This window comes from Daktulosphaira vitifoliae, unplaced genomic scaffold (genome assembly GCF_025091365.1).
Source record: "Daktulosphaira vitifoliae isolate Bord-2020 unplaced genomic scaffold, ASM2509136v1 Scaffold_2, whole genome shotgun sequence".
Lineage (NCBI taxonomy): Eukaryota > Metazoa > Arthropoda > Insecta > Hemiptera > Phylloxeridae > Daktulosphaira > Daktulosphaira vitifoliae.
In genome coordinates this window covers 18,935,154-18,961,406 of record NW_026099573.1, presented here as the reverse complement: position 1 = coordinate 18,961,406, position 26,253 = coordinate 18,935,154, and the positions used below count along the sequence as shown (strand labels likewise).

The 26,253-nt window shown below is 27.3% G+C and overlaps 1 protein-coding gene and 1 long non-coding RNA gene across 49 annotated transcripts in view; one reads left to right on the top strand and one right to left on the bottom strand.

The window, feature by feature from the left end:
• LOC126899396 (uncharacterized) overlaps window positions 1-26,253 on the top strand; it is a 240,256-nt gene that overhangs the window by 112,929 nt on the left and 101,074 nt on the right. For 10 of the 47 annotated variants that reach the window (XM_050674315.1, XM_050674323.1, XM_050674319.1 and 7 more), the window contains 2 exons: window positions 16,305-16,370; window positions 24,559-24,624. The exons of 5 other annotated variants lie outside the window; for them this stretch is intronic. In XM_050674315.1, coding sequence (XP_050530272.1) covers window positions 16,305-16,370; window positions 24,559-24,624 — 132 coding nt within the window. Of the gene's footprint in view, window positions 1-4,622; window positions 5,778-9,024; window positions 9,091-9,652; window positions 10,451-16,304; window positions 16,371-19,553; window positions 19,609-24,558; window positions 24,625-25,067; window positions 26,088-26,253 lie in introns of those variants that run through there. 32 more of the 47 variants (XM_050674286.1, XM_050674295.1, XM_050674291.1 and 29 more) reach the window with 22 other exon arrangements.
• LOC126899443 (uncharacterized) lies at window positions 9,008-10,115 on the bottom strand. 2 transcript variants are annotated; one of them, XR_007702590.1, is made up of 3 exons: window positions 10,011-10,115; window positions 9,733-9,887; window positions 9,008-9,320 (listed from the first exon to the last, which is right to left on the bottom strand). It is a non-coding gene; the product is annotated as an uncharacterized LOC126899443 (long non-coding RNA). The 2 variants fall into 2 exon arrangements; XR_007702589.1 differs by having other exon boundaries at window positions 9,984-10,083.

The window sequence follows — 26,253 nt, the reverse complement described above, 5'->3', positions numbered from 1 at the left end:
ATATATATATGTCTATTAAACGGTACAACGATGTTATGGGAGACAGAGATATGGGCACATGCAAATGTGATCGTATCAGATCTTACTTCTTCGTTGCATTGACAAGACGTTGAAAAGACAATAACTTATTTAAAAGAAAAGGGAATTGATATCACGGATAGTTGCTTTGGAGAAATATTGTATCTTAAAAATTTCATTGCACAAACAGAAATTTGATGAAGATTGGAATAAAAAAAACATGCATGACAAATGGTTATATTTCTTTCAAAAAAACTGATATATTGGAAAGAAAACGTAATTTAATTTTCATGTGCCAATACTTATTTGCCATTCCTGGTCATAATGCTAATGTTGAAAGGATATTTTGACTGATAATGGCCCAGTGGACAAAAGAATGTAACCGTCTTCAAGTAGAAACTGTAGAAAGTATCATTCAATGCAAATTTAATTTCAAAATGACTTGTTCGGAATTTAATATGTATGCTATGGCAAAACCAGAGCTATTGAAACAGGTGAAAAAATCAGAAAAATATAATATTTCAAAATAAATGTATAAATAATAATTCAATGTCATTATTATTTTATTTTATTATATATATTTATATATATATTGATCAGGTACATTACACCGTGTTCTAAATTTTATAATAAAAAAAAAGGTTGTCTAAATTATTTTTGTAAATGTCCCGGTCAGTACTTGAACTTTTATGGCAACCCTACATTAGTGTGATTTTTTTTCACCGTACCACTTACGTGTTAAAATTTATAATTATTTATGTGTAAAGATTATTCTAGAAGTTTCGAGAATATTTGAGAAACTTCTATTTTGATTCATTACAAAATACAGCCTCTATCCAAGATCCCAAACCAGTAATAATTGATTCAGGAGGTCAATTTTATACCTAGATCCATTAGTTTAAATAATTCAACACAAAAAGAACCTTAAAGAAATATTTATTTCATATTTGATATTAATTCATCAACTTTACCAAATTGTCCGCGAATTTCTTCTGCAATTCTTTGTAGTCCGCGGACACAATAAGTGACGTGAATCATTTTTGTATTTAAATTTTTAAGATCAGTACCCGATTTTATCATATAAGGAACAGCATCTGATAAAACTAATAAGACGTTATTGTATTTTCTATCACCAGGTCTCTTAAGACTCATTGCTTTTTCAAATAGTTAAATGAGTGGCTTTTCTAATTCTTCTAAGTGTAGTAAAAATATACAGCCTGGACAAACTGGTCTAAGATTTCCAACAATAACATTGACTTTAAATCATCCTTCAACATCACATATCTCACCCAAATTTTGTTTTATTGGATTTCCCATTTTATTTTATCCACAGTAGTATTAAAAATATCGCCAATATAACCTTTTCGTAATCTCGATTCCGTTGAGTTACCATTACCGGTATAATTCTTTAAAAATGTTCTAAATATATTGTTAGAAAGCTTATTTAACGGAATATTAGCAGAAACCATGGCTTGAGGTTAATTCATATTAAAATTTGATTTCGCTGAATTTTGATTGATTAATAGTGAGCTATATTCTGTGAATATTTTTCGAAACGCTCGACAATTTTAATGTGTTACGTCGCTATTTAGGGGTTTAGCATAAATGCCTGTCGATTGTATTCTAAGGGACCAACGGGGGATAGCTGGCTAGGCTATATCTACCGTAGGTACTGAAGTTTCCTATTTAATTTATATTCCCTTAGAGGAACTACCAAGGGTCGCACTACAATATATATATATATATATAACACTTTAGGTTAACAACGATATAAATAAATATTTATTAAGCAATTGAAATATTAAATAGATAATACAACCTGCTGGACATTTAGAGATATTATAATCCAACAGGGAGCTGACGGCGACACACACACACACTATAATATACGGGGTAGCGAAGTTAAGTTAATTATCAGGCAAAAGTAGTGATCGCGAAGATGGTAAAATGTCAACTGTCGATAGGGATATCTTATTATGGCACATTGGCCGTGAATTGCAAAAAGAGTTTATGTGTGCAGTCCGCCCTCCTGTTAGTATTGTTGTATGTCACTGTGTTAATTATATATATANATTAGCAGAAACCATGGCTTGAGATAAATTCATATTAAAATTTGATTTCGCTGAATTTTGATTGATTAATATTCTGTGAATATTTTTCGAAACGCTCGACAATTTTAATGTATTTATCAATTTTTAAATGTTGAGATATATTATATTTTTTTTCAAATTTTATCTTTATCTCATTCATTTTACAATATAAGACATGCCTGTCTGTGGATAAAATTTCAAACTTGAATTCTAAAACATATTTTTTTAAAAGCGCACTAGCTGATACCTTTTCTTTTCCCATTTCACTTTAAATATACAACTAAGATCAACTAATCTCTAGTCAATACAATGTGATCGGTTATCCCTATCGGGATTATCAAATTACGGTGATCTCATATTATTTATAAAATACATTATTCATTGATATTGCCGAAATAACAAGAATTAGTTATAGTTTGATTTTCCATAATGCAGCGTTAATACAGTGTTGAAATATTTTTATCACTCCCTAATCTGCGACGACCGACACTGCTAATAAATAACAAAAAATAAAATACGTATGTAATGAAAATATTTTTAGTTTGTTTTTTCGCAAATATCTAATAATAAAAAAATAAAAAAAAAAACAGAATTTTTTTTATGTAATTATTATAAATTATATTGTATAAAATAAACAAAAAAAAAAGAAGAGCTGTAAAAAAACATAACTTGTAATAAAACAACAAAATAAGCAAAAAAAAGCATATTCAAATTTTACGTAAAATATCGTTGTAACATGCCATAAACTTGTATAGCATTCTACTACTTATTATGTTCATCCAAAAATATATCAAATGCTTTAAGTTCCGAGTCCTACATATTATAATGGAGTACTATTTAGCTTCATAAGGTAATTTAGGTACAGTCGAATATATTTTATTCCATTAAATAATAGCTTAACACTAATTTTCAAATTTACTTTATCTTCCTTTAGTAATAATAATGGATATAATTAATCAATGATGATAATTTCCGATATTATTTTTAATTTTTACTATTTTTTGACACAGCACTGCGTTTTGCTTTAGACGGCCGCTCAATGGTATCTTTCTTTATGTCAACCGTCCATTTATTAGTAAGACAATCGGTGGTCATCGTGCATTTCCCCGTTATGGACTCCATGACAAGGCCGCTGCTGACTGTATATTTCTGATAATTAGATTTGTTAAAGGTTGCCGTCGGCCTTTTCTCCANTATTAGATTTGTTAAAGGTTGTCTCCAGAGAATTTAAAGTAAATTTATCTTATAAATACTAATTAAATAACAATAAAAAAATTCAATCAAACCATAATCAATATTCAATTGTGGCTGTAATTAAACTATAATAATTGATTGACATAACTTTTACAATTATATAGGCATCGCGTATTTATAATAACATTTCATATAAACAACCTTTTAAATAATATTTATACAAAAAAAAGTAATTATAAACAAATACGATCTGTTATTTTCCTTCCTCATCTCGTTCTTGATTCCCCTAAGAGATCACCACCATATACTAATAATAACATCCAGTTCAATATCATGATAGCTGATGATGGAAAATAATCCGAATGATTGTTGAAAACTATTAGTCTTATTAATTGCACATTATTACTATATCGCATAAAATATAACACATGCGTAATTTAACAATTTTTAAACCGCCAATTATTTATCAATTATGCTTAAGCAACATCTACTCTTCACGTCACTGTCTAAAATGTAATACACATGTGTTTGTAATTTAAAAGTATAAATATTATTTTATATGATTTAATTAACTGTTATAAATTTATACTACTGACAATGATGTATCTGAAGTAGAAATTTCTTTTATTTCATATATGTTCCTAGTTTGTGAAGCTTTGTTTTTAAATGTCATACGAACTCTTCCAATAATATATATTGACAATGTGTCCAGTATTAAATATTTATTAATGTATAGTTGAGATTCTTACCAACAATTAATCCATTATCCAAACCATTAAAATTCGATATTTTTATACACTTAAGTTGTGTTTGAATATTAAACGCGATAAATAAAATAAAATATAATATTCTTTCTTCTTGTTTAAACATGTGTTTTTTTTGTTTAGAACAGTTTTTATACTATCATAAATATAAAAATTTATACGTGTTTAAAACTAATTTTAAACTTAAAAAATATTTTAACTCTTGTATACAAAATAACAGTATAAGAGATTAAAGTAGTGTTAAGTAATTGAATAAAATTTAAGTTATTTCGTCACGTATTTGTCATTATTATATCATGCATAAAATCTTAATTTTTAACAAAATAAAATTTACTTATCTACATGATTAATTCTGTTCAATATTCAGATTTAATTCCTTAGATAACTAGTTATTTTGTGTTTTAAAGAAGAGAACTGTGTTTTGGTGATCATGTAAATTTATAATATGTGACATATATGTACAAATGTTAACATCATATAATATGCTAATATTAAAAGTGATTACATAATATTACAATTTACCTACATGACACATTAAATTCAGTGTTGGCACTTTTATCTATTTATGACTACTTTTTTACATTTTTAACTGGTCGGGAACAATGGATTATGTACAAAAAATAACTATTTTAAACTAATATTGAAACTAAAAAAATCAAAGCATTTAAATAAGTATTTTTAAAATTCAAAATCATTATTTTTTTATACTATTTATTGTGTTCTCTTATGTGCAAAAACTATATTCAGAAATCAGAATTGTATTGAATTTCATGTAGAAATAACCATATTAATTATTATCATTTAATAGCATTATTCTAAAATTTCTAAAAAATGACATCATTAAAAATAGTTTTAAAGTGCTTTTTATTATTTTATATTATATTACGTATCGAATCGGAAAATAATAAAATAGAAAATACTCGTATTGTGAATAATCTTTTCAAATGTATTGGTTGGAAAAATTTAAAACGTGTCAAAAATGTAACTTATTTATGGAAAAACTATGATCTTCCTAGTATAATTCAACAGCCAATAACGCCAATTGATTGTAATAAGAAAATACGAATTGCAACTGTTTTTCTAGGTTGCATTTACATAAGTATTATAATGGACATAATGAGTGCCGTCAACTATCAACGAATATTCTGTGACGAAATAATGAGCAATGAATTTAATAAAACACAAGGCTATAATTGCACTTTAAAATTATTAGAAATTATGACAAATTTTACTTTATTTACAAAAAAAATACAAGGAGCACTGTATGCAATAGACAGTTTGCATAGATACCCATGGAAATTGAGCGATAAGTCTTATATTATTTTGAACTTTATATCTGAAGATTTTCAAAATTTACAAAGCCAACTAGATAAATGGAGTCCATCGCGTGATGATTTGGGATATAATAAATCTATATTATGTACTATATTGTTTGAAATGGAAAATATTAAAATGAAAATACTGTGTAATACCCGACAATTTTGTACATTAGAAAGTGATAATATATTTGTGTTAACAAATAATTTGAACATCCTATATAAAAATATAGACTTGAACGGAGAAAATATAGCAGTTTATTATAGCGGCAGTGAAATTATATTAAATGGAATCGAGATGTTTATTTTAGAAAATTTTACCAAACTTGGATTTAAATTTGATTTATACAATGGAGAAACTTTCATTCCAAATTCATTACTTCATCTTTTTACAGGTATATTTTTATGTTTCAATATGATATAATTAATGAAATCATTTATTGTTGCTATAAAATAAAGGTTTTGGATTTTAGAATAAACTATTTTGACTGTTTATATATAAATAGAATTGTATTACTAAATAATCACAAACAATAATATTAAAATTAATAAAATTTAAGTCTCTTTCCTTAATCTTGCCTTAATATGAATATGTCATAAGTGATATTTTAAAATAATTTTAGCAATAATCAGTGAAATTAAAGTAGATTTATTAAGAATTTGCTATGAATAATTTTTTTTTCAATATTTATTCACATGTATATTTTCTATTTAGTCTTGTTTGAGGGAAATAATTAATTATTTATTTGAATATACCTAATAATATACTACAAATTTAAATATATGTATGTTAATCCCTATCCTATTTCATTCTACACTAGATATAAAATTATAAAAGTTTTAAAAAATAAATACAAATTATGCTCCTTTATTAAATATCAATATATACACAATTTTATGTTATTTTGTACAGCGAGGCAAAAATTATTTAAATAAAAATACTGTAATCTTACACATTCATCCCACATTCATTTCAAGTTTATTTTTATGTTTTAATGTGATATCATTAATGAAATAATTTATTTTTGTTATAAAATAAAGGTTTTGGATTTTAGAATAAACTGATAACATAATTTACTTTTTTACTATTTAAATAATTAACTATTTTGACAGTTTTAGTGTGTATAGATTGGTAAACAGTACAAGATTTCTCTTATGAAGACATGAATTTATTTTAAAAATTTAATACACTCAACATTTTATTTTTAATATTTCAATATTTCCAATAATATAATTTATTTAAGGTTATTATTAAAATTAAAAATCTATGCCGTCACTAAATTGCAAAACCGTCACTCCTATCAATATTAAAATTAATGAAATTTATATTATTTCTCTTGTGGATAGGGAATAATAATACTTCCACGGCCCCTCTGCCAGTCGTAAGAGGCGACTAACGAGGTTGCATCAGGTCGATAGCCGATGTTAAATTTTTGTCAAAAAGTATGAGAAGTCCTGAACAAAACTTAGCCGGATTGTTCCATCTCGGATGAACGCGAGGACAACAGGTGAGAGGAAGTAAAGTAGTTAAAAACGGAGAAGGTCTAAGGAATAAAGTGTTTCATACCAGCCGGAAAACTTGTGTGGTAGCTGTTTCACCAGTCATGTGTACAAGCCTACTCAACCCTTGTAATGTCAACGGTGTTGGGACATCAATCTTCAACTCTAGACTGAACTCGTGTATAAGGATGAAAGATAGATACATAGTAAGAATTAGTACGTGGAATGACAGAACATTAACTAGTAGAATTAGACAATTAATATTGATGAAGAGAAAAGTTAATATTTGTTGTGTGCAGGAAATTAAGTCGAAAGGGAGAGAAAGCAAGGGAAATAGATGAGAGTTACATATATATTCAGGTAAAACCAATACAAGAAATGGTATTGGGAATATAATTAATAATAAAATTAAGTAAAGTAGTAGAAATAGATAGAAAAAGTGACAGAATTATAGTCGTAAAATTAATTTTCGAAGAAAAATTGTTGATTGCAGTAAGTGTCTATGTACCACAAGTTTAATGTTATTAAATAGACTAGGAAGTGTTTAGGAGAGAGATGGATTAGGTGATGCAAAAAATACCTGGTCGGGTTATGGTTGGATAGGTTGAGATATGAATGGACATGTAGGTAATGAGAGAAGAAGATATGAAAGAATACAAGAAGGTTATGGTTTCAGTGGGAATAATGAAGCTAGAGAAATAATAATGGATTTCGCAGTATCGTCTGATCTTTCTGTGGTTAATAATTATTTTAGAAAGAAGGAAGAAAATCATACAACTTAAAAAAGTGGTAGTAATAGATACAGATTGACTATTTTATTTGGAAGGGAGAGTGTACCGCGAGTAGTAAATAATATATGGATGCTATAGTTTCAGTAAAAACAATGAGGCTAGAGAAGGAATCCTTGAGAGAGTGTAACTGCACAAAATTGACATATTCATAAATCTAGGATTTGGTGGTAGAAATTGAAAGTGGAAAATAAAAAAGAGATTTTAAAGTCAATAAAAGAGAGGATGGTGTGAAATAATGAGGATGACATAAATTATGTGTGGAATAGATTTGTTAGTTGTGTAAAGAATACTGCAAAAGAGATAGTTGGTCAGATCATAGGAGTAAAATGTTTAGAAACAAGAATACATGGTGGTGGGATGGGGATGTTCAGGAAATCATAGATAGTATGTAAAAACAATTCAAAGTATAGATTATGATCAAACGATGAAATGATTGGATGCTGTATAAACGATTGTGTAAAAAAATTAAGTTTAAAAGGTATGATGAGTTGTGTGATAAGCTAGGAACAAAGGGAGGTTAAAAAGAAGTCTATACACTTGCAAAAGTAACAGGAAAATGGTATAAAGATAATCAAAATAAATAGTGTATATAATGCGATAATATAAAAGTACTAACGAGTAATGATTATGTGAAACAAGGAAAAATTATTTAGGAAAATTTTTGAATGAGAAGTATCCAAGAGAGACAATAAAAGATATTTCATTGAACGAAGGATTGGTAGATTTTATTAGTGCAAAAAAAGTATGAGAGAAGAACATGGTAAGTAAAATGAGGAGGTCTGTCACAATAAGCGAGAACGTGATAGGTGAGGTGGAAAGTTTTAAGTAATTAGTATCAGTTATGCAAAAGAACGGTGGTGATTATTTAAACACAGGATAAAGTGTGGAAGGGTGAAATGCAGAGAAGCGTCTGTTGTTTTATGCGATATAAAAATTTTAATGAGACGGAATAATAAATTTTAGAAGACTGTAGCGAGACTAGCTATAAATCATGGTTCAGAGTGTTGGGTAGTTGACAAAAATAGAACAAAGAATAAGTATAACAGAGATAAGGATGTTTACTGTTAATTTAGATTATTAGAATTTTAATAATAATTAGAACTCATTAAATTCAAGAAGCAATACATCAATAGTAAGACTATGCGACCAAACGACAGTGATATCAGTAGTAAGATTGATTTTTGTTTATAACAACAAAATTACAACGAAAATTATTATTAAAAAAAACTTCAAATACCAATGAGATTATATTTTTTAATTAAAATTTATGTTTTTCTTTATTAAAAACAGTAAATAAAGAACAATAAAAATATTTAAATACTGAAATAATTTTCTATGTACATATCTTTAGAAGCAAACAATGAATCAAAATCATCTCCAGCTACGAATCCAGTAGTTCATGATTTTCTTCAAAAAGGTAAATTACTTTTTAATTAACTAAAATATGTGTCTTCAAAATCAGCTGTATAGTTCAGTGGAATTTACCATTTTCCGTAACACATCTTTTGTTGAAATTATTTAAACTTAAATATTCTAAATTTTTTTTCTCACCTTTATGGAGAGATGGCGGCAATGAGCTTTTTGATAAAATTTTTAAACGTTCACGGTGTGCTAAAAATAATTTTCTCATCCTCGCGAATAATTTCCCTAAAATAATGCGGTTGAGCTATTTCATTAAAAAAAAAATTTGAAAATCGTACATCGTTAAGTAGTTTTTTCAGCATTGGCTAATTCGTTATTTATTTTACTTTGTTATAAATAGGTATTTATAAAATTATAAAAATGATATTTCAAATACTAAAAAATTTTTTTTTCAAATACCACTTGGTGTTTCCTTTATAAGTAAAAACTATATTAGGAATCAGAATTTATAGAATAACTTATAAAAAATTTACCAATATAAGCATCTATGATGATTGTTTCAAAGTGTTTGTTATTATTTTGTGTCGTTTTATGTACTGAATCAACAACAAATACAGTAGAAAATACTCGTATTATGAATAATCTTTTTAAATGTGTTGGATGGAAAAATTTAAAATATATCAAAAATGTAACTTACTTATATCGAAATAAAGATCTTTCCAGTATCATTGAAGAGCCAATAACACCAAAAACATGTAATTCAAAAATACGAGCCATGACTGTATTCCTTGGTTGCACATACGCGAATATTTTATTGGACATTGTAACTGCTGTCAACTGTCAACGAATATTCTGTGAACAAATAATGAATAATGAAATTTATAAATTACATGGCTACAATTGCACTGTAAAACTATTAGAAATTATTTCCAACATAATTTTATTTACAAAAAAAATACAAGGAGCCCTGTATACTATAGACAAACTGCATACGCATCCATGGATCAATGGTGTAAAGTACAGTATAATTTTAAAGTTAGTATTTGACGAGTTTCAAAATTTACAAGGCATATTATATGATTTTCCTTCATGCGAATATTTGACATACAATAAAACTATACTACATAAAATAGAAAAAATAATGAAACACATTGAAATAAAAATAGATTTTAACATTGAATTGTATTGTACATTGGAGTGTGGTAATGTGTCTGTGTTAACAAACAAATTGAACGTAATATATAACAATGTAAAATTTAACGGAGAAAATATAGAATTGTATAATTTTGGCAGTGAAACTATATTAAGTGAAATCGAGATTATGATTACAAATTTTTTTACCAAACTAGGCTTCGAATTTAATTTAGAAACTGGCGAAACATTCATTCCAGATTCATTAGATCATCTTTTTGGAGGTATATTTTATATATTTCAATATGATATAATTGGTACAGTAATTAATTTTTGTAACTTTTTAACTATTTAACTTATTAACTATTTTGACCGATTCCGTGTATATAGATTGCGTAAGACTACTAGATTTCTTTTATGAAGATATGATTTTATTTAAAAAAAACCCCAGCACAGTGGGGTCGCGGCATAGTGTAGACGTTGCATAGTTGGGTCCAGTATAGATTTAATCTAACAGTGATTAAAATCACTATCATAAGAAACGCTTCGATGCAAATCTGTAGATAGTGTTTAATTCTAAGAAATTGGTGGATAATTACAAAAGCTACATTATCTGCTAGTTTCTTATTAATACCCTGATTAAGATAAAGTATGTCGAATGAAAAAGGGATTATTAAAAAATATTATTTCTCATAAAAAAATTGTNTCTTATTATATAATAGAACAAGGAAAAAAACGCTTTTCTGGGAAAATTACTTAGTGTGCTCGGATTTTCAACATTTTTTTTTTCAACAAAAGTACTCGATCACCAGACTCCGGGAAAATTATTGGCGAAGGTCGGAAAATTTTTGCCGCTCGCCCGCAAGCGTTTTAAAATTTCGACCGTTTTCGAGAAAAACGCTCGCTGACGCCAGCGTTTTACGACTTAAGGTTTGAAATTTTCATCAGACCCGCCCAATGACATTCCTGAGATATGATAAAAAAATCAATTGAATCCGTTCATTTTTCACCGTTTTACGAGCTTTTTTTTTTTTTTTAAGTCCACGCGCATGGTTGTATTATGCGCAGTGATTCATTTCTCCTGATACGTATTATGAACCTTAATTATATGGTGTATTATGTATTATTATTAGGACACTATTTTACATTAGCCCTATTTTTATCAAGGAATGTTATATATTATATATAAATTTCATGACATTATAATTATTTAAGTTTGTACTTTCATTATAAGAACAGTACTAAGTACAGAGTTAATAATTTTTTTTTCCTCATATATGATGTATGAGACTATAAGTTTATCTTTTGAATTGGGGTTCATCTATGATAACTATGCTGTCCAACGTTAAATCGCAGTTACCAATATATTTATGAAAATTAAATTTTTATTTTTATTTTTAATATTAATTTTATTTTAATATTAATTTTAATTTAAATTTACAGTGTGCCACTTATAATAACCTGCTAAATTTTTTTTTAATTATTCTATAATATAAACACAATTATTATAATTAGATTATTAATAAATTTTGTGTATAACAGGGGTGTATTTATGAGAGATTGGCCCCTCCTTGAACAAGCGCTATCACTATTTTTTTAGGCAACTTCTAATATATAAGGACCTAATGTCCTTTTTTTTCATCATTACTTTAATTTTAGCAAAAAAAAATTCTATAACATGTTTAACAAAGTAAAAAATATTAAATTTCCTCCTAAAATAATTTTTGAATAGACCTAAAGGGAATACCTCATTAAGAGGCTTCAACCTTATACCCAATACATTTTACTATATTCTCTTTTTGAATTTTCCTGATTTTAATAATAACATTTTTAGATATAGTTTTCTATAGTTTTCAATGATTCTGAAGTAATATTTTTTCTGAAAAACACTTATCGTGCCCGGCGTAGCCGGGTACTTCTACCGGAATCAGTGGCCTACTTATGATGACGGCCCGAAGAGGCTTAGGCGGCGGGTCTGGGGCGGAGCCCCAACTAGGCGGAGCCTAGTATTATATAATTTTTAAAATTAATTGTTTTCAAATTATTATTGATTTTGATTTTTAATATGTTAAAAGTAATAATTTTGAACTTACTTTTTATTGTCCTTTAAAGTGAAAGTTTTATTAAAAAAAAAAATGAATTTATTACCATAACAAGTAGCTCAATTTGCAAGTTTGAAATTGACATTACTAAATAGATAAAAATGTAATTGTTAAGATTAATATGCTGTCAGAAATTACTATTTAATTACTATTTACTATTTACAGTATATTTATCAGAAAAGTTAGATTTTTTTACATTTTTATCGTAATAGATCACTTAAATAAAAATCATAGTAATCATTTTTAATTAACTTTTGGTGTTTAATAAGATTCTACAATGGAAATATTCAGAATTTAATTAATTTTAATGATTATATATCTAAAAAAACCAATAAAAAAAAAGTTATTCAATTTAGCCTATTATAAAAATAATAATTATAACAAAATAGGGCAGTGTATTGCCCTTATAAGATATTTTAAAATCAAATAAAATACAAAACCCAGGATTTTAACACAAAAATAGCATATTTTTGAATACGGTAGCCATTTGCACAAAGAAGATAAGGTGTTCGGAAAAATTTTTTTTTTTCATTTGATAGTATACAGTGTTTTAATGTAATATAAAAAATTAAATGTGAGTGGATGAAATGCGATAAAAGGATAGTTGATGTGTGCGTAGATGATGGTGAGATCGTGTCAACTGGAAATTTAGGATATGTAACGAACCCAAGTAGTTGGGATAAAAGTGAGTAAAAATAAGAATATTTAGAAAAATTGACTGAATTCGAAAATTTTCCTGCTACGATTCGAGTTTTTTATAATTTTCTTCAAAACTATTTACGCCGATGACAGTGATATTAGTAGTGTTATAAACAAAATTTATATTTACTCTTTCATTATTTTTTAATAAAATAATTTTAGTCTCTCGTTTGTATATTGTCGCGCTTTTTTTTAGCTTCGATGCGAAGCTGAGAAGGTATTAATTTNTTTTTAAATTATATTCTAATAAATTATCTTAAGATAAATTATCGATTATAGTAAAGTCTATCAAAAATATATGGCTTTTGAACCTTACCTCTAAAATAGTTTTACCTATCACATTCAAATGTGATCCATTAGTTGTAGTTAATGTAACATTATTAAGTGGATAAATAATATGATCATGGGGTAAAATACACTTATTTATAATGCTTGTACTCGCTTCTGTATCAACGACGAAATTAATATCTTTTTTTATTTACTTTACTCATTATCAGTGGAAAATCGTAAATTTTAATCGAATTCAAGGATTGAGTGTTTAATTCACAACTAGTTATCCTTTCGTTAATATCAATTTTTCATTAATTAAAATTGGGTCAATTTTATTCCCTTTTAATTGATTAGAATTATACATGGTTACCTACTTCACCTATATTTCCATAACCATTAAATTTACCACAATTTTTTTAAAGAGAATCTATTTCCATTTTCAAAATTTCCAAATCGCTATTGTATTTTTCAAATATGTATTTTTTTCAATTCTTCAAATATTTTCTATTAATTTATCTACTGCGTTATTATCCAAAGACATAAATTTATTAATTATTTCATCTGGTAGTCCCTTAAAAATACTCTATGATATGTTTTTCCAACATGATACCTATAAATCTACGACATTCAGCTACTGCTCTTACCAAAAATTGTTTAATAGATTCATTATCAGTCATTTTCATCTTTATTAAATTTTTTCTTATTAAATTTAGATTATTGTTAGAGTTAAAATTAATTAATGACAGTTTAAAATTTTCCTAAGTTAAATTTGTCGATCGATATTGTATAAATTCAAATATTTTAAGTGCATAATCCTGTAAGTATAAGGATAACATGGAAAGTTTTTTATTATCATCCCAATCTTTCGCTTTCGCTACGCGATCGAAATATTAAAAATATTTATCAATATTCGTTTTCACATCTCCAAATATGTTATCAGTTCGATAAAATTTGAAAATTTCTATAAATTATACACTTATAAACAAAACCAATATGATAGAAGTTATTATTACGCCCAAAGAGCAATTGATATTCCCAAAAAAAAAATTATAGTATTAATTATAAAAAATTTTGCTTAAATATTCTGACTATAACTCTTGTACACTTTAGAGGAATCGACTTCATCTAAGATTATAAGATTAAAAAGATAGAAATTATATCTTGGAACTCGATTAAAATACAAAGATCGAGGCCTTCTCTATATGTTAAGAGTTTGTTTAATACTTGAGGATCTTGATTATAACCAAGAATTGGAAGCTACCTGACGTCTGCCCAAATATTATTCCCATCTTCTTAAATGATTTTTAATTACCTGAAGGAGATACAGGCCATCGTGTGCATTAGTTACTAGAGAGAGATTATATAATAAAGTTAAACTATTGTTTTATGTCAACGACAAAGTAAAGTTATATTTTAGATGTTCAGAAAATATAAGTTATATCAATTTTACAAGGCGTCTGACCTGAATCCTAGTACAGTTGGTTAGTAGGTATATCCAAGTGAGAAGGAGTTGGTTGGCTATAATGACAATTGGCGATAGACGAGTCGTTGAATAAAACAAGCTGTTAATAATATAAATATATTTTAAAAAAATACTAAAAAAACAGGCTTTTAAAGCACATCGAACTAAAAAGTTAAAAATAATTTTTAAAATATCCTTAAAACAATAATAAATGAAAAATACTAGTATTATTGTGATAAAAGCGTCTGGATTCGTTCATACGAAAAATATAGCACAAAGCACCCACACTTTTATCACAATAATAATAGTATTTTTCGTTCATTATTGTTTTAAGCTTATTTTAAAAATTATTTTTAACTTTTTAGTTCGATGTACTTCAATAGTGTGTTTTTTTAGTTTTTTTTAACTATATTTATTTTTCACTTTTTAGTTTCATGGTATGATATTAGTTACTATCAATATCATGATTGTAATGATTAAGGGAAATCAGGGTTCGATTCCGGGGAGGGAGTCTGAGAAACGGCTACCGTATCCAAGGAAAGCAGCAGGCGCATAAATTACCCACTCCCGGATCATGGAGGTAGTGACGAAAAATGACGATACGGGAATCATCCTTTGTAATCGGAATGAATACACTCTATATCTCTTAATAAGAATAAAGCGTGTTAATATATATTTTTAATAGTAATTAGAATATATACAGGGTGTTCAGTAAATAAGGAAACGAATTTCTATTGTACTCATTGTTTGTAACAATTTAACTGTTTCCTAACTTACTGAACACTCTGTATTTACAAGTAAAGTGACTTAAGTACGTAAACGTATCATTTACTAGGTATAGCTGTGTTTTGTGGGCGGACGGGTCGACTAACGTTATACCTGAGGTATAAATGGCGGTAAGAACTATAACGTAAGCCGTATGACACGCGGTTGGTATTGGTCAGTCAAAATAAAAATTTGTTTATATATATATATATATAATATTGATGACATTCACGCATGTACGGATACGATAACCAATAATAAATTTATACAGGATTAGTGTTTCTGTCGTGTGGTGAGTAGGGTGGGGTGAATGCGTTACGACGTCTAGTCTCAAGGTCATAGACGACGGGTACGCGAGAATAATAACACGTGCCGTGTGGAAAGTTACAAACACACATCACACATACAAATGAAACTAATATAAGCGTGTTAATAAATAGGATTAAAGTAATACTATTGAAAACTATGTCAATAACGGCCACTCAAACACAACTGCCCTTTGTTAGTTCGACGTCAATAGCTCTGGGCTACAGACGAGCAGAATTGTCACATCAGCATCTTCCCCTTATGCTAATTATTATGTATTATAAATTAGGTAAATGAAAATAAAACCTGTATAATATAAGTGGTAAGAACATAGTAATAAATGTTCTTACAGTAGTAAAATTGCTCATTGTTAATAACAAATATAAATTAAAATAAGTCTACCCACTTTCTCCAAAAAATATTTCCGAATTCCAATCATTTTTTAGTTCAAAATATATATTGTTTATCATTAGATAACAATAAATAAGAAACTATGTAATCACTGAAATGTGTTTTTTAATTACTTTTATTTAGAAGCAGTCAATGAATCCGAAACCTCTCCAGCTACGAATCCAGATTGTTATGATTTTCTTCAAAAAGGTAATTTACTTGTAATAATTGTACGATTTTACCAATTTGATTTTATTTTACACTCGATAAAAAGTATATTATAAAGAATAGTTTTAGAGAAAAAATGAAAATTTTATTAAATCTCAATTTAAACACAATTTTACGTCATTTTGTACAGGGGGGCTAAAAATATTAAAAAAAAAATATTGTAATCTTACATAATGTAGGTGAAATAAGAAGGTCAGGGAAAATAGGCGAGGACGGGATTGGAGTGGGGGAGAGTTTTAAGTATTTAGGGTCAGTTGTGAAAAAGAGTGGTGGTGTTGACGAGGATGTAAGACACAGAATTAAGTGCGGGTGGTTGAAGTGAAGAGAATCGTCTGGCGTCTTATGCGATAAAATAATTCCAATGAGACTAAAAGATAAATTCTACAAGACTGTAATAAGACCAGCTATGATGTATGTTTCAGAGTTTTGGGCGGTTGATAAGAAAGTAGAGCAGAAAATGAGTGTAGCAGTGATGAGAATGCTTAAATGGATGAGTGGAGTGACTACAAAAGATAGAATTAGGAACGAGCATATTAGAGGGAGTATAAGTGTAGCATCAATCGTGGATGAGAGAAAATAGACTTAGATGATTTAGTCATGTTATGAGGAGAGAATAATCGGAAGCTGTAATAACAGTTATAGAAATGAATGTTGAAGGAAGAACAGGTAGAGGAAGACAAAAAAAGAGATGAAGGGATGTTATTAAATGCGATTTGAGGACAGCTGATGTGAGCGTAGAGGATGTGGAAGATCGTGTCAAGTAGAAGTTTAGGATAAGGATAGCCGACATCAAGTAGTTGGGATTAAAGCGAGGAAAAAGAAGAAGACTTTTATAATTAAAGTATTTGGCACTATAATATTACTTTCTAGTATTACAATGTTACATATAAATTCCTTAAAACAAATAATTATAAAATAATTATGGGTTTATGACATTCGGCCTTATCTGGTGCTGGTAATTATGTCAATCACAGACTGTTGGTTGGCGGACATTCATCTGTATTTATATCAACGCCGTCGATCGTCGATAAGTAATACGTGGTGAAAACATATAAATAAAAAACAAAAAAAAATTTACATTAATAGTACCTTCGTTGGGTTGGGATTGTATACAGGGTGATTTTTTTATCATAACCCATTCAATTACTTACAGAATAATTTTATTTAAACATTTTTTTTTTTTTGGTTATCTTTAGTTACACACTATTTTTGAATTATTAACTATGTAATACTTTTTAAGTTCATCCCTTATGCCTGGTAAGGGTGTCAACTTTGTTTTTTTTAATGGGAACACATATTTTGAATTTAATAAAATGTTTGAGTTTTTAATTTAATAGTAAATGGCATTTGAATTTTTAATATAACTTTATTTGTTTATTAGATATAAACATTTAAAGTTTCAAATTTTTGAGTTAATATATAGGTATAATACACAAGGGATTACAAATACAGGTAGCTAATTGGATTTTTATGATATTGCAGTCATAGTCACGGATTGTTTATTATCAATTATGACTATCAATAGATATACTTTTTGTATTATCAGTTAGTGTATTTATAAACTCACAACAATATGCCTTACTACCATTGATAATAACAATTCTGTGTACCTGTGAATATTGATGTCATAAAAAATCAATTAGCTACTTGTATTTGTAATACCTTGTGTATTATACAGGGTGATTTTTTTATCATAACCCACTCAATTACTTACATAATAATAATAATTAAAAATTTTTTTTTTATTACTATCTTGAGTTACACATTATTCTTGAATTATTAACTATGTAATACTTTTTAAGTTCATCCCTTATGCCTGGTAAGGGTGTCAACTTTGTTTTTTTAAATGGTAACACGTATTTTTAATTCAATAAAATGTTTGAGTTTTTAATTCAATAGTAAATGGCATTTGAATTTTTAATAAAACTTAATTTGTTTATTAGATATAAACATTTAAAGTTTCAAATTTTTGAGTTAATATATAGGTATAATACACAAGGGATTACAAATACAGGTAGCTAATTGGTTTTTTATGACATCGATATTAGCAGGTACACAGCATTGTTATTATCAATGATAGTAAGGTACATTGTTGTGAGTTTATAAATACACTAACTGACAATACAAAAAGTATATCTATTGATAGTCATAATTGATAATAAACAATCCGTGACTGTGATAGCAATATCATAAAAAACCAATTAGCTACCTGTATTTGTAATCCCTTGTGTATTATACCTATATATTAACTCAAAAATTTGAAACTTTAAATGTTTATATCTAATAAACAAATTAAGTTTTATTAAAAATTCAAATGCCATTTACTATTGAATTAAAAACTCAAACATTTTATTAAATTAAAAATATGTGTTACCATTTAAAAAAACAAAGTTGACACCCTTACCAGGCATAAGGGATGAACTTAAAAAGTATTACATAGTTAATAATTCAAGAATAATGTGTAACTAAAGATAATAATAAAAAAAAATGTTTAAATTATTATTATTCTGTAAGTAATTGAGTGGGTTATGATAAAAAAATCACCCTGTATATGTATTCGAAAATTTGGAACAGATGATACCAAAGATAAATTCTGTAAGTGATGACCAGGTAAAAAAATTGTTAACGGAATTTAAAGATTGGATTAAGCCTTTATTCGTTTTTTATCACAAAAACGATCAGAGATATGAGATTGTAAATAACAATAAAAAACTACTAAAGAAACTCGATGAAAAAATTAAATCCGGATTGTTATTTAAAAATTAAAAAAAAATTAATCTAGATTCAAATTATTGTGGAAAGAAACGAAATAAGAATAATTTAGTTTTATTTATCGATAAAATTTACTCTGAGTATGAAATAAAAAGTAACAAATATTCAAACAATTATTGTTACTTTTAAAAATGAACACGTATAATTGAAATAATTTAATTTCTAATATTAATTGCATCTGATCATATCGGATTAGTTGTATAAACTCATAAAAATATGTGATATAACAGTTTTATTATTTTATTATAGGCTGCTGAATAACTCGTAAAATAAATACAATAGTTATAAAAATAATTTTTTTTTTATTTTTAATTACTTAATTAATTAATTTTTTTATCTTTTTACTGCTAATAATATCATATCTTACTTGTATTAATGTCAACAATATTTTAGATTGATGCGAATCTGATTTTATATTGGTTTTGTGATGGTGTGTATTTTTTTATGGGTATGTTTAAAAATGGCATCTCTACTGTCCTAAATTTAATGATATATATATATTTATTTATATGTCAAAAAGTTCCCAAACATGATCTTGTCGAAGATTTCCCTATCAAAAATTTAGAAAAATATCTTAAAATACAGCACAGATAGCCTTTAGCTGCCACAGAGTTTACATGTCTCGTGTTTCGCTACCGTTTTTTATGCTATAACTTTACGTTAAATTTATCATTTAATACAAATCAGTTTTGTTTAAAATATTTAAATCAACGAATCCAAGATATAAGAAAAATATTAATATCATAGTGATCCTTCGGGATCTAGGTAAGAATATAATATTTCACTACTTGCCTCAAAATGAGTAATAGTAATAGTAGTCCACCAAAGACGCCGTTGTCTAGAATTAGAAACGTTCCGATAACTATTGTAAATCGTTCTCAAATAATCAGCAGTACAAAAGACAAACAAAAAACTGCTACTGCCGAGTCCGATGACGACTGGATAACCGCTTTATCATCTAATAAAAGACCACATATACATTCACCCGGATCATCTCTAATAGCAAAACACAGTGGTACTTCCAATAATAATATCAAAGTACTAAACCGGTTCACACCTCTTCAAACAAGTTCAGATAACATGAAAACATTACCAACAAATCAACCCACCGCCTATATTCATCAAATCTGATTTAAACTACGTTAACTTTTGCGAGGCTATAAAAAAAATTATTGATATCGATGAGTTCACTTGTAAAAGTAACACATCTGGTTTAAAACTTCAAATAAAAACCCCTGACTCATATAGAAAAATTGTTTTGTTATGGTTAAGTACAGTTTGAAATTCATTTTTGTGTTGATAAAGACCATTAGCGTTCCAAAGTAGTATTTTGATGATAGGATTTATTTATGTAGGCATTTTAGTCATTTTTTAAAATAATTTTATTAATTACAGTGGTTAGTAAGGATATCAAAGGATTAATTAAGGAATTTAAGTCATTTAAGAATGAGGAAAGTTGTTTAGTGAGTTCATTTTTTTTTGTATTAGTTGTTTCTATATTTTGTGACTTGTTTGAATATTTGGTCTGTTGAGTTACTTTTGCGTACAATTTGTGTGTGTTTGGTTCATACACATTAGTGTTTTCTAATTGGGTGTTACCAGTGGGGACCTGTACATTGTATAAATTCGTATGAACAAAAGGTTGATTGCTATTTTAAGATTTTGGATTGGGTGATTTCCGTTGTTGTTCATTTTTATACACGGGGCAACCTCTGTAATTCGCTGGATGAGCTCCTCCACATAATATACATTTGGGCGGTTCATCTTTAGTTTTTTGACAAATATTTGACAAATGTGAATCGTCACATTTGACACAGCGGGGTTCGTGGTTACAATATTTTTTATTTTCGCCAATGAATCGCCATTATCGCCAATGAATTCAATATTCCTCCAAATACATTATCGTCAATTATCAAACAGAGAGAGAAAATAATGAAGTTCAATTGTGGAACTATGAAAAAAATGAGGATGATTTCTAATTTTGACATTGATAAATGTTTGCTAAAATGGTTTACACAGTGCCGAGATAAAAACATTCCATTAAATGGAACAATTTTACTTGAAAATGCACAACAACTAGGACACACTAATTTTAAAGCTAGTAGTGGATAGCTTACAAATTGGAAAAAAAGGCATGATGTAGTTTTTCGAACTGTTTGTGGAGAAAAAGCTTCAATAGACACACATTGTTGTTCAAATTGGATTAAAAATCTTCCTGGCGTCATAGCAGTTTATTCTTCTAACAATATTTTTAATGTCGATGAAACGTGCTTACTTTTTAAATACTTTTTAAAAACATTAATGTTAAAAGGTAAAAAATATTCAGGTGGAAAATATGGTAAAGAGCGCATTACAATTATGGTAGGAGCAAATATGTCTGGAACTGAAAAATTAAAATTATTTGTCATTGGTAAAGTAAAGAAGCTTAGGTGTTTTAAAGGAATTAAATCTTTACCAGTTGATTATAGGTCAAATAAAAAGGCTTGGATGACTTCGTCATTATTTAGTGAGTGGCTCTTAAATTTCGACAGAAAAATGAAAGTAGAAAATCGAAAAGTTCTATTATTCAATGATAATTGTACAGCTCATAATCACGATGTTGAATTAAGTTCCATTAAAGTACATTTTTTACCAGCTAATACAACATCTATACTTCAGTCCATGGACCAAGGCGTTATACAGAATTTCAAAATGTTTTATAGAAAAGAAATAATCAAACGGTTAGTCGATAACATCGATAACAACGAAGCATTTTCTATAAACATACACGAAGCTATAAGAATGTCTAATAAGGCTTGGAGAAGTGTAACACCACAGACTATATTGAATTGCTTTATAAAAGCCAGTTTTAAAGACGGTGATATAATTGCATTATATAACTCAACTACTATTTCTGATGTTAAATGAAATATTGTTTCTGATCTTAATTTTGACGACATAAGTTTTTCACATTATGTGAAAAAGAAGTAGCTGATCTCTTTTCCTCTTATTTTTCCTCTACCTACTCTATTGATAAAATAAATCTCGATAACAAACAACTAGGTATTTTACATTATGACTAACCAAGTTCGGTAAGTCTAAGTATTTATGATGTTCACCAGGAGCTTTGTTACTTAAAGAGGAATTGGTCTGTTGGTCCGGATGGACTATGTGGTGAGTTGCTCTTCCAGTTGAGGTCATATATTGCTTTTCCTCTTTGGCTATTTTTCAGTAAATCCTTACATGAAGGCATTTATCCGTCTATTTTTAAATTAAGTTCTATAACACCAATTCCCAAAACCACTAACTCTGCTTCTGTGTCTGATTATAGACCTATTTCTGTTCAGTCTCACATTTCAAAAATTTTTGAAAAGCTCGTCCTTAATGTAATTCGTCCTTCATTAAAACATATAATTTTAGAGGAACAGCATGGCTTTAGTCCTGGGCGCTCAACTACCACTTGCAACTTGGTTTTTTGTAATTTTGTTTTAAATGCTTTTGAACAAGGCTCCCAGGTTGATGTGCTTTACACAGATTTCAAAAAGGCATTTGATTCTGTTAATCATGAAGTTCTTCTTAATATACTTAAATTAAATGGCTTTGGGGAACCTCTTTTAACATGGTTTAACTCCTATTTAAAAGAAAGATATCAATGGGTGAAATTGTTTGGGACACAATCTAAACTATTTTTAGCTTCCTCTGGGGTACCACAAGGTGGACACTTGTCTCCGTTGTTATTTTCATTATTTGTAAATAGTATAAAAAATGTATTATTAAACTGTAAATTTTTGTGCTTTGCTGACGACATGAAGTTGTTCTTGCAAGTAAGTTCTACTGATGACTGTATTATGCTACAGAATGACCTAGATAAATTTACATTATGGTGCTTAAACATAGGTTTAACCCTTAACTTTGAAAAATGTCGTGTTATGACATTCACTAGATCTCGGTCACCTATTATTTTTTCTTATAGTCTTTGCGGTGCTAATGTTGTAAGAATTAATGATTCTGTACTTGACCTTGGTTTTAAATTCAGTAAAACATTGGATCCTAAGTGTCACATAGAAATGGTATGCTGTAAAGCGTTGAAAAAGCTCGGCTTTATAATAAGATTAGCTGCTAACTTAAAACTAAATTCTTCGCTAAAAATATTATATTCTTCATTGGTTCGGCCAATTGTAGAATATGGTTCTATTGTTTGGAACCCTCATTCCTTATCTGATGCCACCCAAATTGAAAGGGTACAACGGAGATTTTTGCGGCATGCTGGATTTATATTGGGTATCCAACATGACCCTCATGATTATTCTCCAGTTGCAAACAACCTTAATTTATCGTCACTGACTGATCGTAGAGTTGCTGCAGGCATTAAATTTCTAAATGAATTGCTGAATGGAAATATTGATTCACCATATCTTCTAAATTTAATAAATTTTAAAGTTCCTCAGAGAAATTCTCGTTCCTATTTTCTTTTTTTTTATCCCCATTTGTTCTACCAATTACTTACAAAATGAGCCCATTAGAAGAATTTTAAATAGTGCCAATATGGACCCACTTATGTTATCTTGTTAACCACCTTATTTTTGTATTTTTGTTATTTTTCTTATTTTTGTACCTCATAGCAGCTTGTATTTTTATATACCTATATTCGTATATTTCTGTTGAATCACTGTGAATTACTCCGTAATGTTATTTATGTTTCTGTTGAATTACTCACTTATGTTATGTATGTTTAAATTGTTATTAATCTAAATTGTAAAAAAGGGCTATGCCCGTTAAATTTATAAATAAATAAATAACTCAACTACTATTTCTGATGTTAAATGAAATATTGTTTCTGATCTTAATTTTGACGACATAAGTTTTTCACATTATGTGGAAATGGACAATAATGTACACGTATGTGAAACATGGACAGATAATGATATTTTATCAGAAACCATCGAAAATACCAGCGAGAGTGAAGACGAACCACAAAATGAGGAGGAAGTCATTTTTGAAGTTATAATTCAACAAGCTAAACATGTTTTAAAAACACTAAGGAATTTTGTTGAAACTACTACAGGTATGGAAGATAATGCTTTTTCTGCATTATCTAATTTGGAAGATATCGTGGCAGAAAGAAGTAATATTAAGCAAACTTTAATGACAAATATTTTTGTCAAAAAAAAATAATTTATTCAGTCATATCAGTATTTTAAGTATTCAAATTATTTATATAAGGAATTCGTAATATTTATTATTCATGTACATTATATAACATACATTTATTTATTATTATTATTTTTTTAATAAAACTCGATATCTCGAACTTTTTTCTGTTCCCCTTAAGATTCGACATAACGAGAATTTACTATATTAGATAACAGCAAATAAAAAAAGTAATCACTTAAATGTATTTCTAATGTTTTTTCTTTAGAAGCAATCAATGAACCCGAAACCTCTCTAGCAACGAATCCAGTTTTTTATGATTTTCTTCAAAAAGGTAAATTACTTGTAGATAAAATTAATTTTTGGGTTTTAGAATTGGAAAATTGAAATTCTTAAAATTCGATTTTATAGTGTAAAGCTACTAAGTTATATTCTAATATTATGACACGGGTTAAGATATGGTTAAAAATATTATATTATAATATTGTAAGACTGTTTTGAATGTTAACTAATATAATAAGAAGTAAATTAATTTTGTTATCAAAATTTTAATTTCTATACAATTATAATATAACACAAATTAATTATAATTTTTATGAGATGAATATCTCAAGATACCAATTTAATTCATAATATTTGGCTAGTTTTAACAATCTTAACTGATCGAAAATAAATATAGTTATACATAATTTATATAAATTAGTCTAAAATAAAATGTTTCAAATTTTTACTTCTTAAATAAATTTTTCCTCTTAAATAATTATTTTATTTTATCAGATTTAATAGGTGATACCATAATGAATGAAGAAACTGACATTGAAAAAGGAGAACTTACTAAAAAATATCCACAACATTTTATAAAATTTTTATAAGTTTTATTTTTTATTATTATTTAGGCACATTATTAAGGTAAAATAGGATTTTAGTTGAATATAAATATAATTAGAAGGATGCGAGATTATATGTATTTATCAATTTTGTTGATTCATTCTAAATTACTTATTACTAAATTATTTATCTATTTACTTGTATTTCGATGCAATTTGAATATACCACCAACATGTATAAAATTTTTATTAATTGACTTTAGAACTTAATAATATGATGCTTTCATGGTTATAACATTGGACTGATTAAGGGTATTTATCCCACTCAAATAAAAAATATATCAATGTTACAATATTTTCCTACGAAAAAGTTTCACAAACTTAAACTGTTCCAAATGGCTTGGACAAAATGTTTAATGCAAATAATTCTGCACCCTATCATTAGGTACATAATAATATTACATGTGAGCATACTTATTCTAGAGCATATTTATATGATATACCGCAACTTATTTGGCAATTTCTCAATTTTTAAAAAACACTGTTAAAAATTCTTTTTTGAAACTGAACTTTTTCGACATACTAGTACTCTTATTTAAAAATGTGTTAACTCCAAATTAGTTGCTACATGTACGATACTTTGGCTCAACTTATTATAATTAATGGTGTTTTCTCAATTCAAAATGATTACCTAATTTCGCTACATTACATTTTTAAAGGAAATTTTATTATAACACATAAGTATAGCCTATTTCAAATTATATTCTTGACAATATTAATTCAATGATATTAAAATGTCAATTATGTATAATTACCAAATCAGTAGTCACAATAATGTTCGATACAAAACATTATAGATTAAAGTTTTCTATTATTATGCTTAAAATTATTAATTTCTATTAAAAATGTCATAATATTCCTATCATAGAGAATAAGAAATCTAAATATTAGATTATGAATCATTTTTACTCTAATAAAATTGTTATTATATTATAAAATCAAATGTTATTTATATAATATCAATTCCCACCAATTAATGTAATTAAAATATCTTTAATTTTTTTTGTGCTTAATTTAATATTGCAAATTAATTATCAGTTATTTTATTTTAATTTAAAATAAAGTTAGACTTTCTA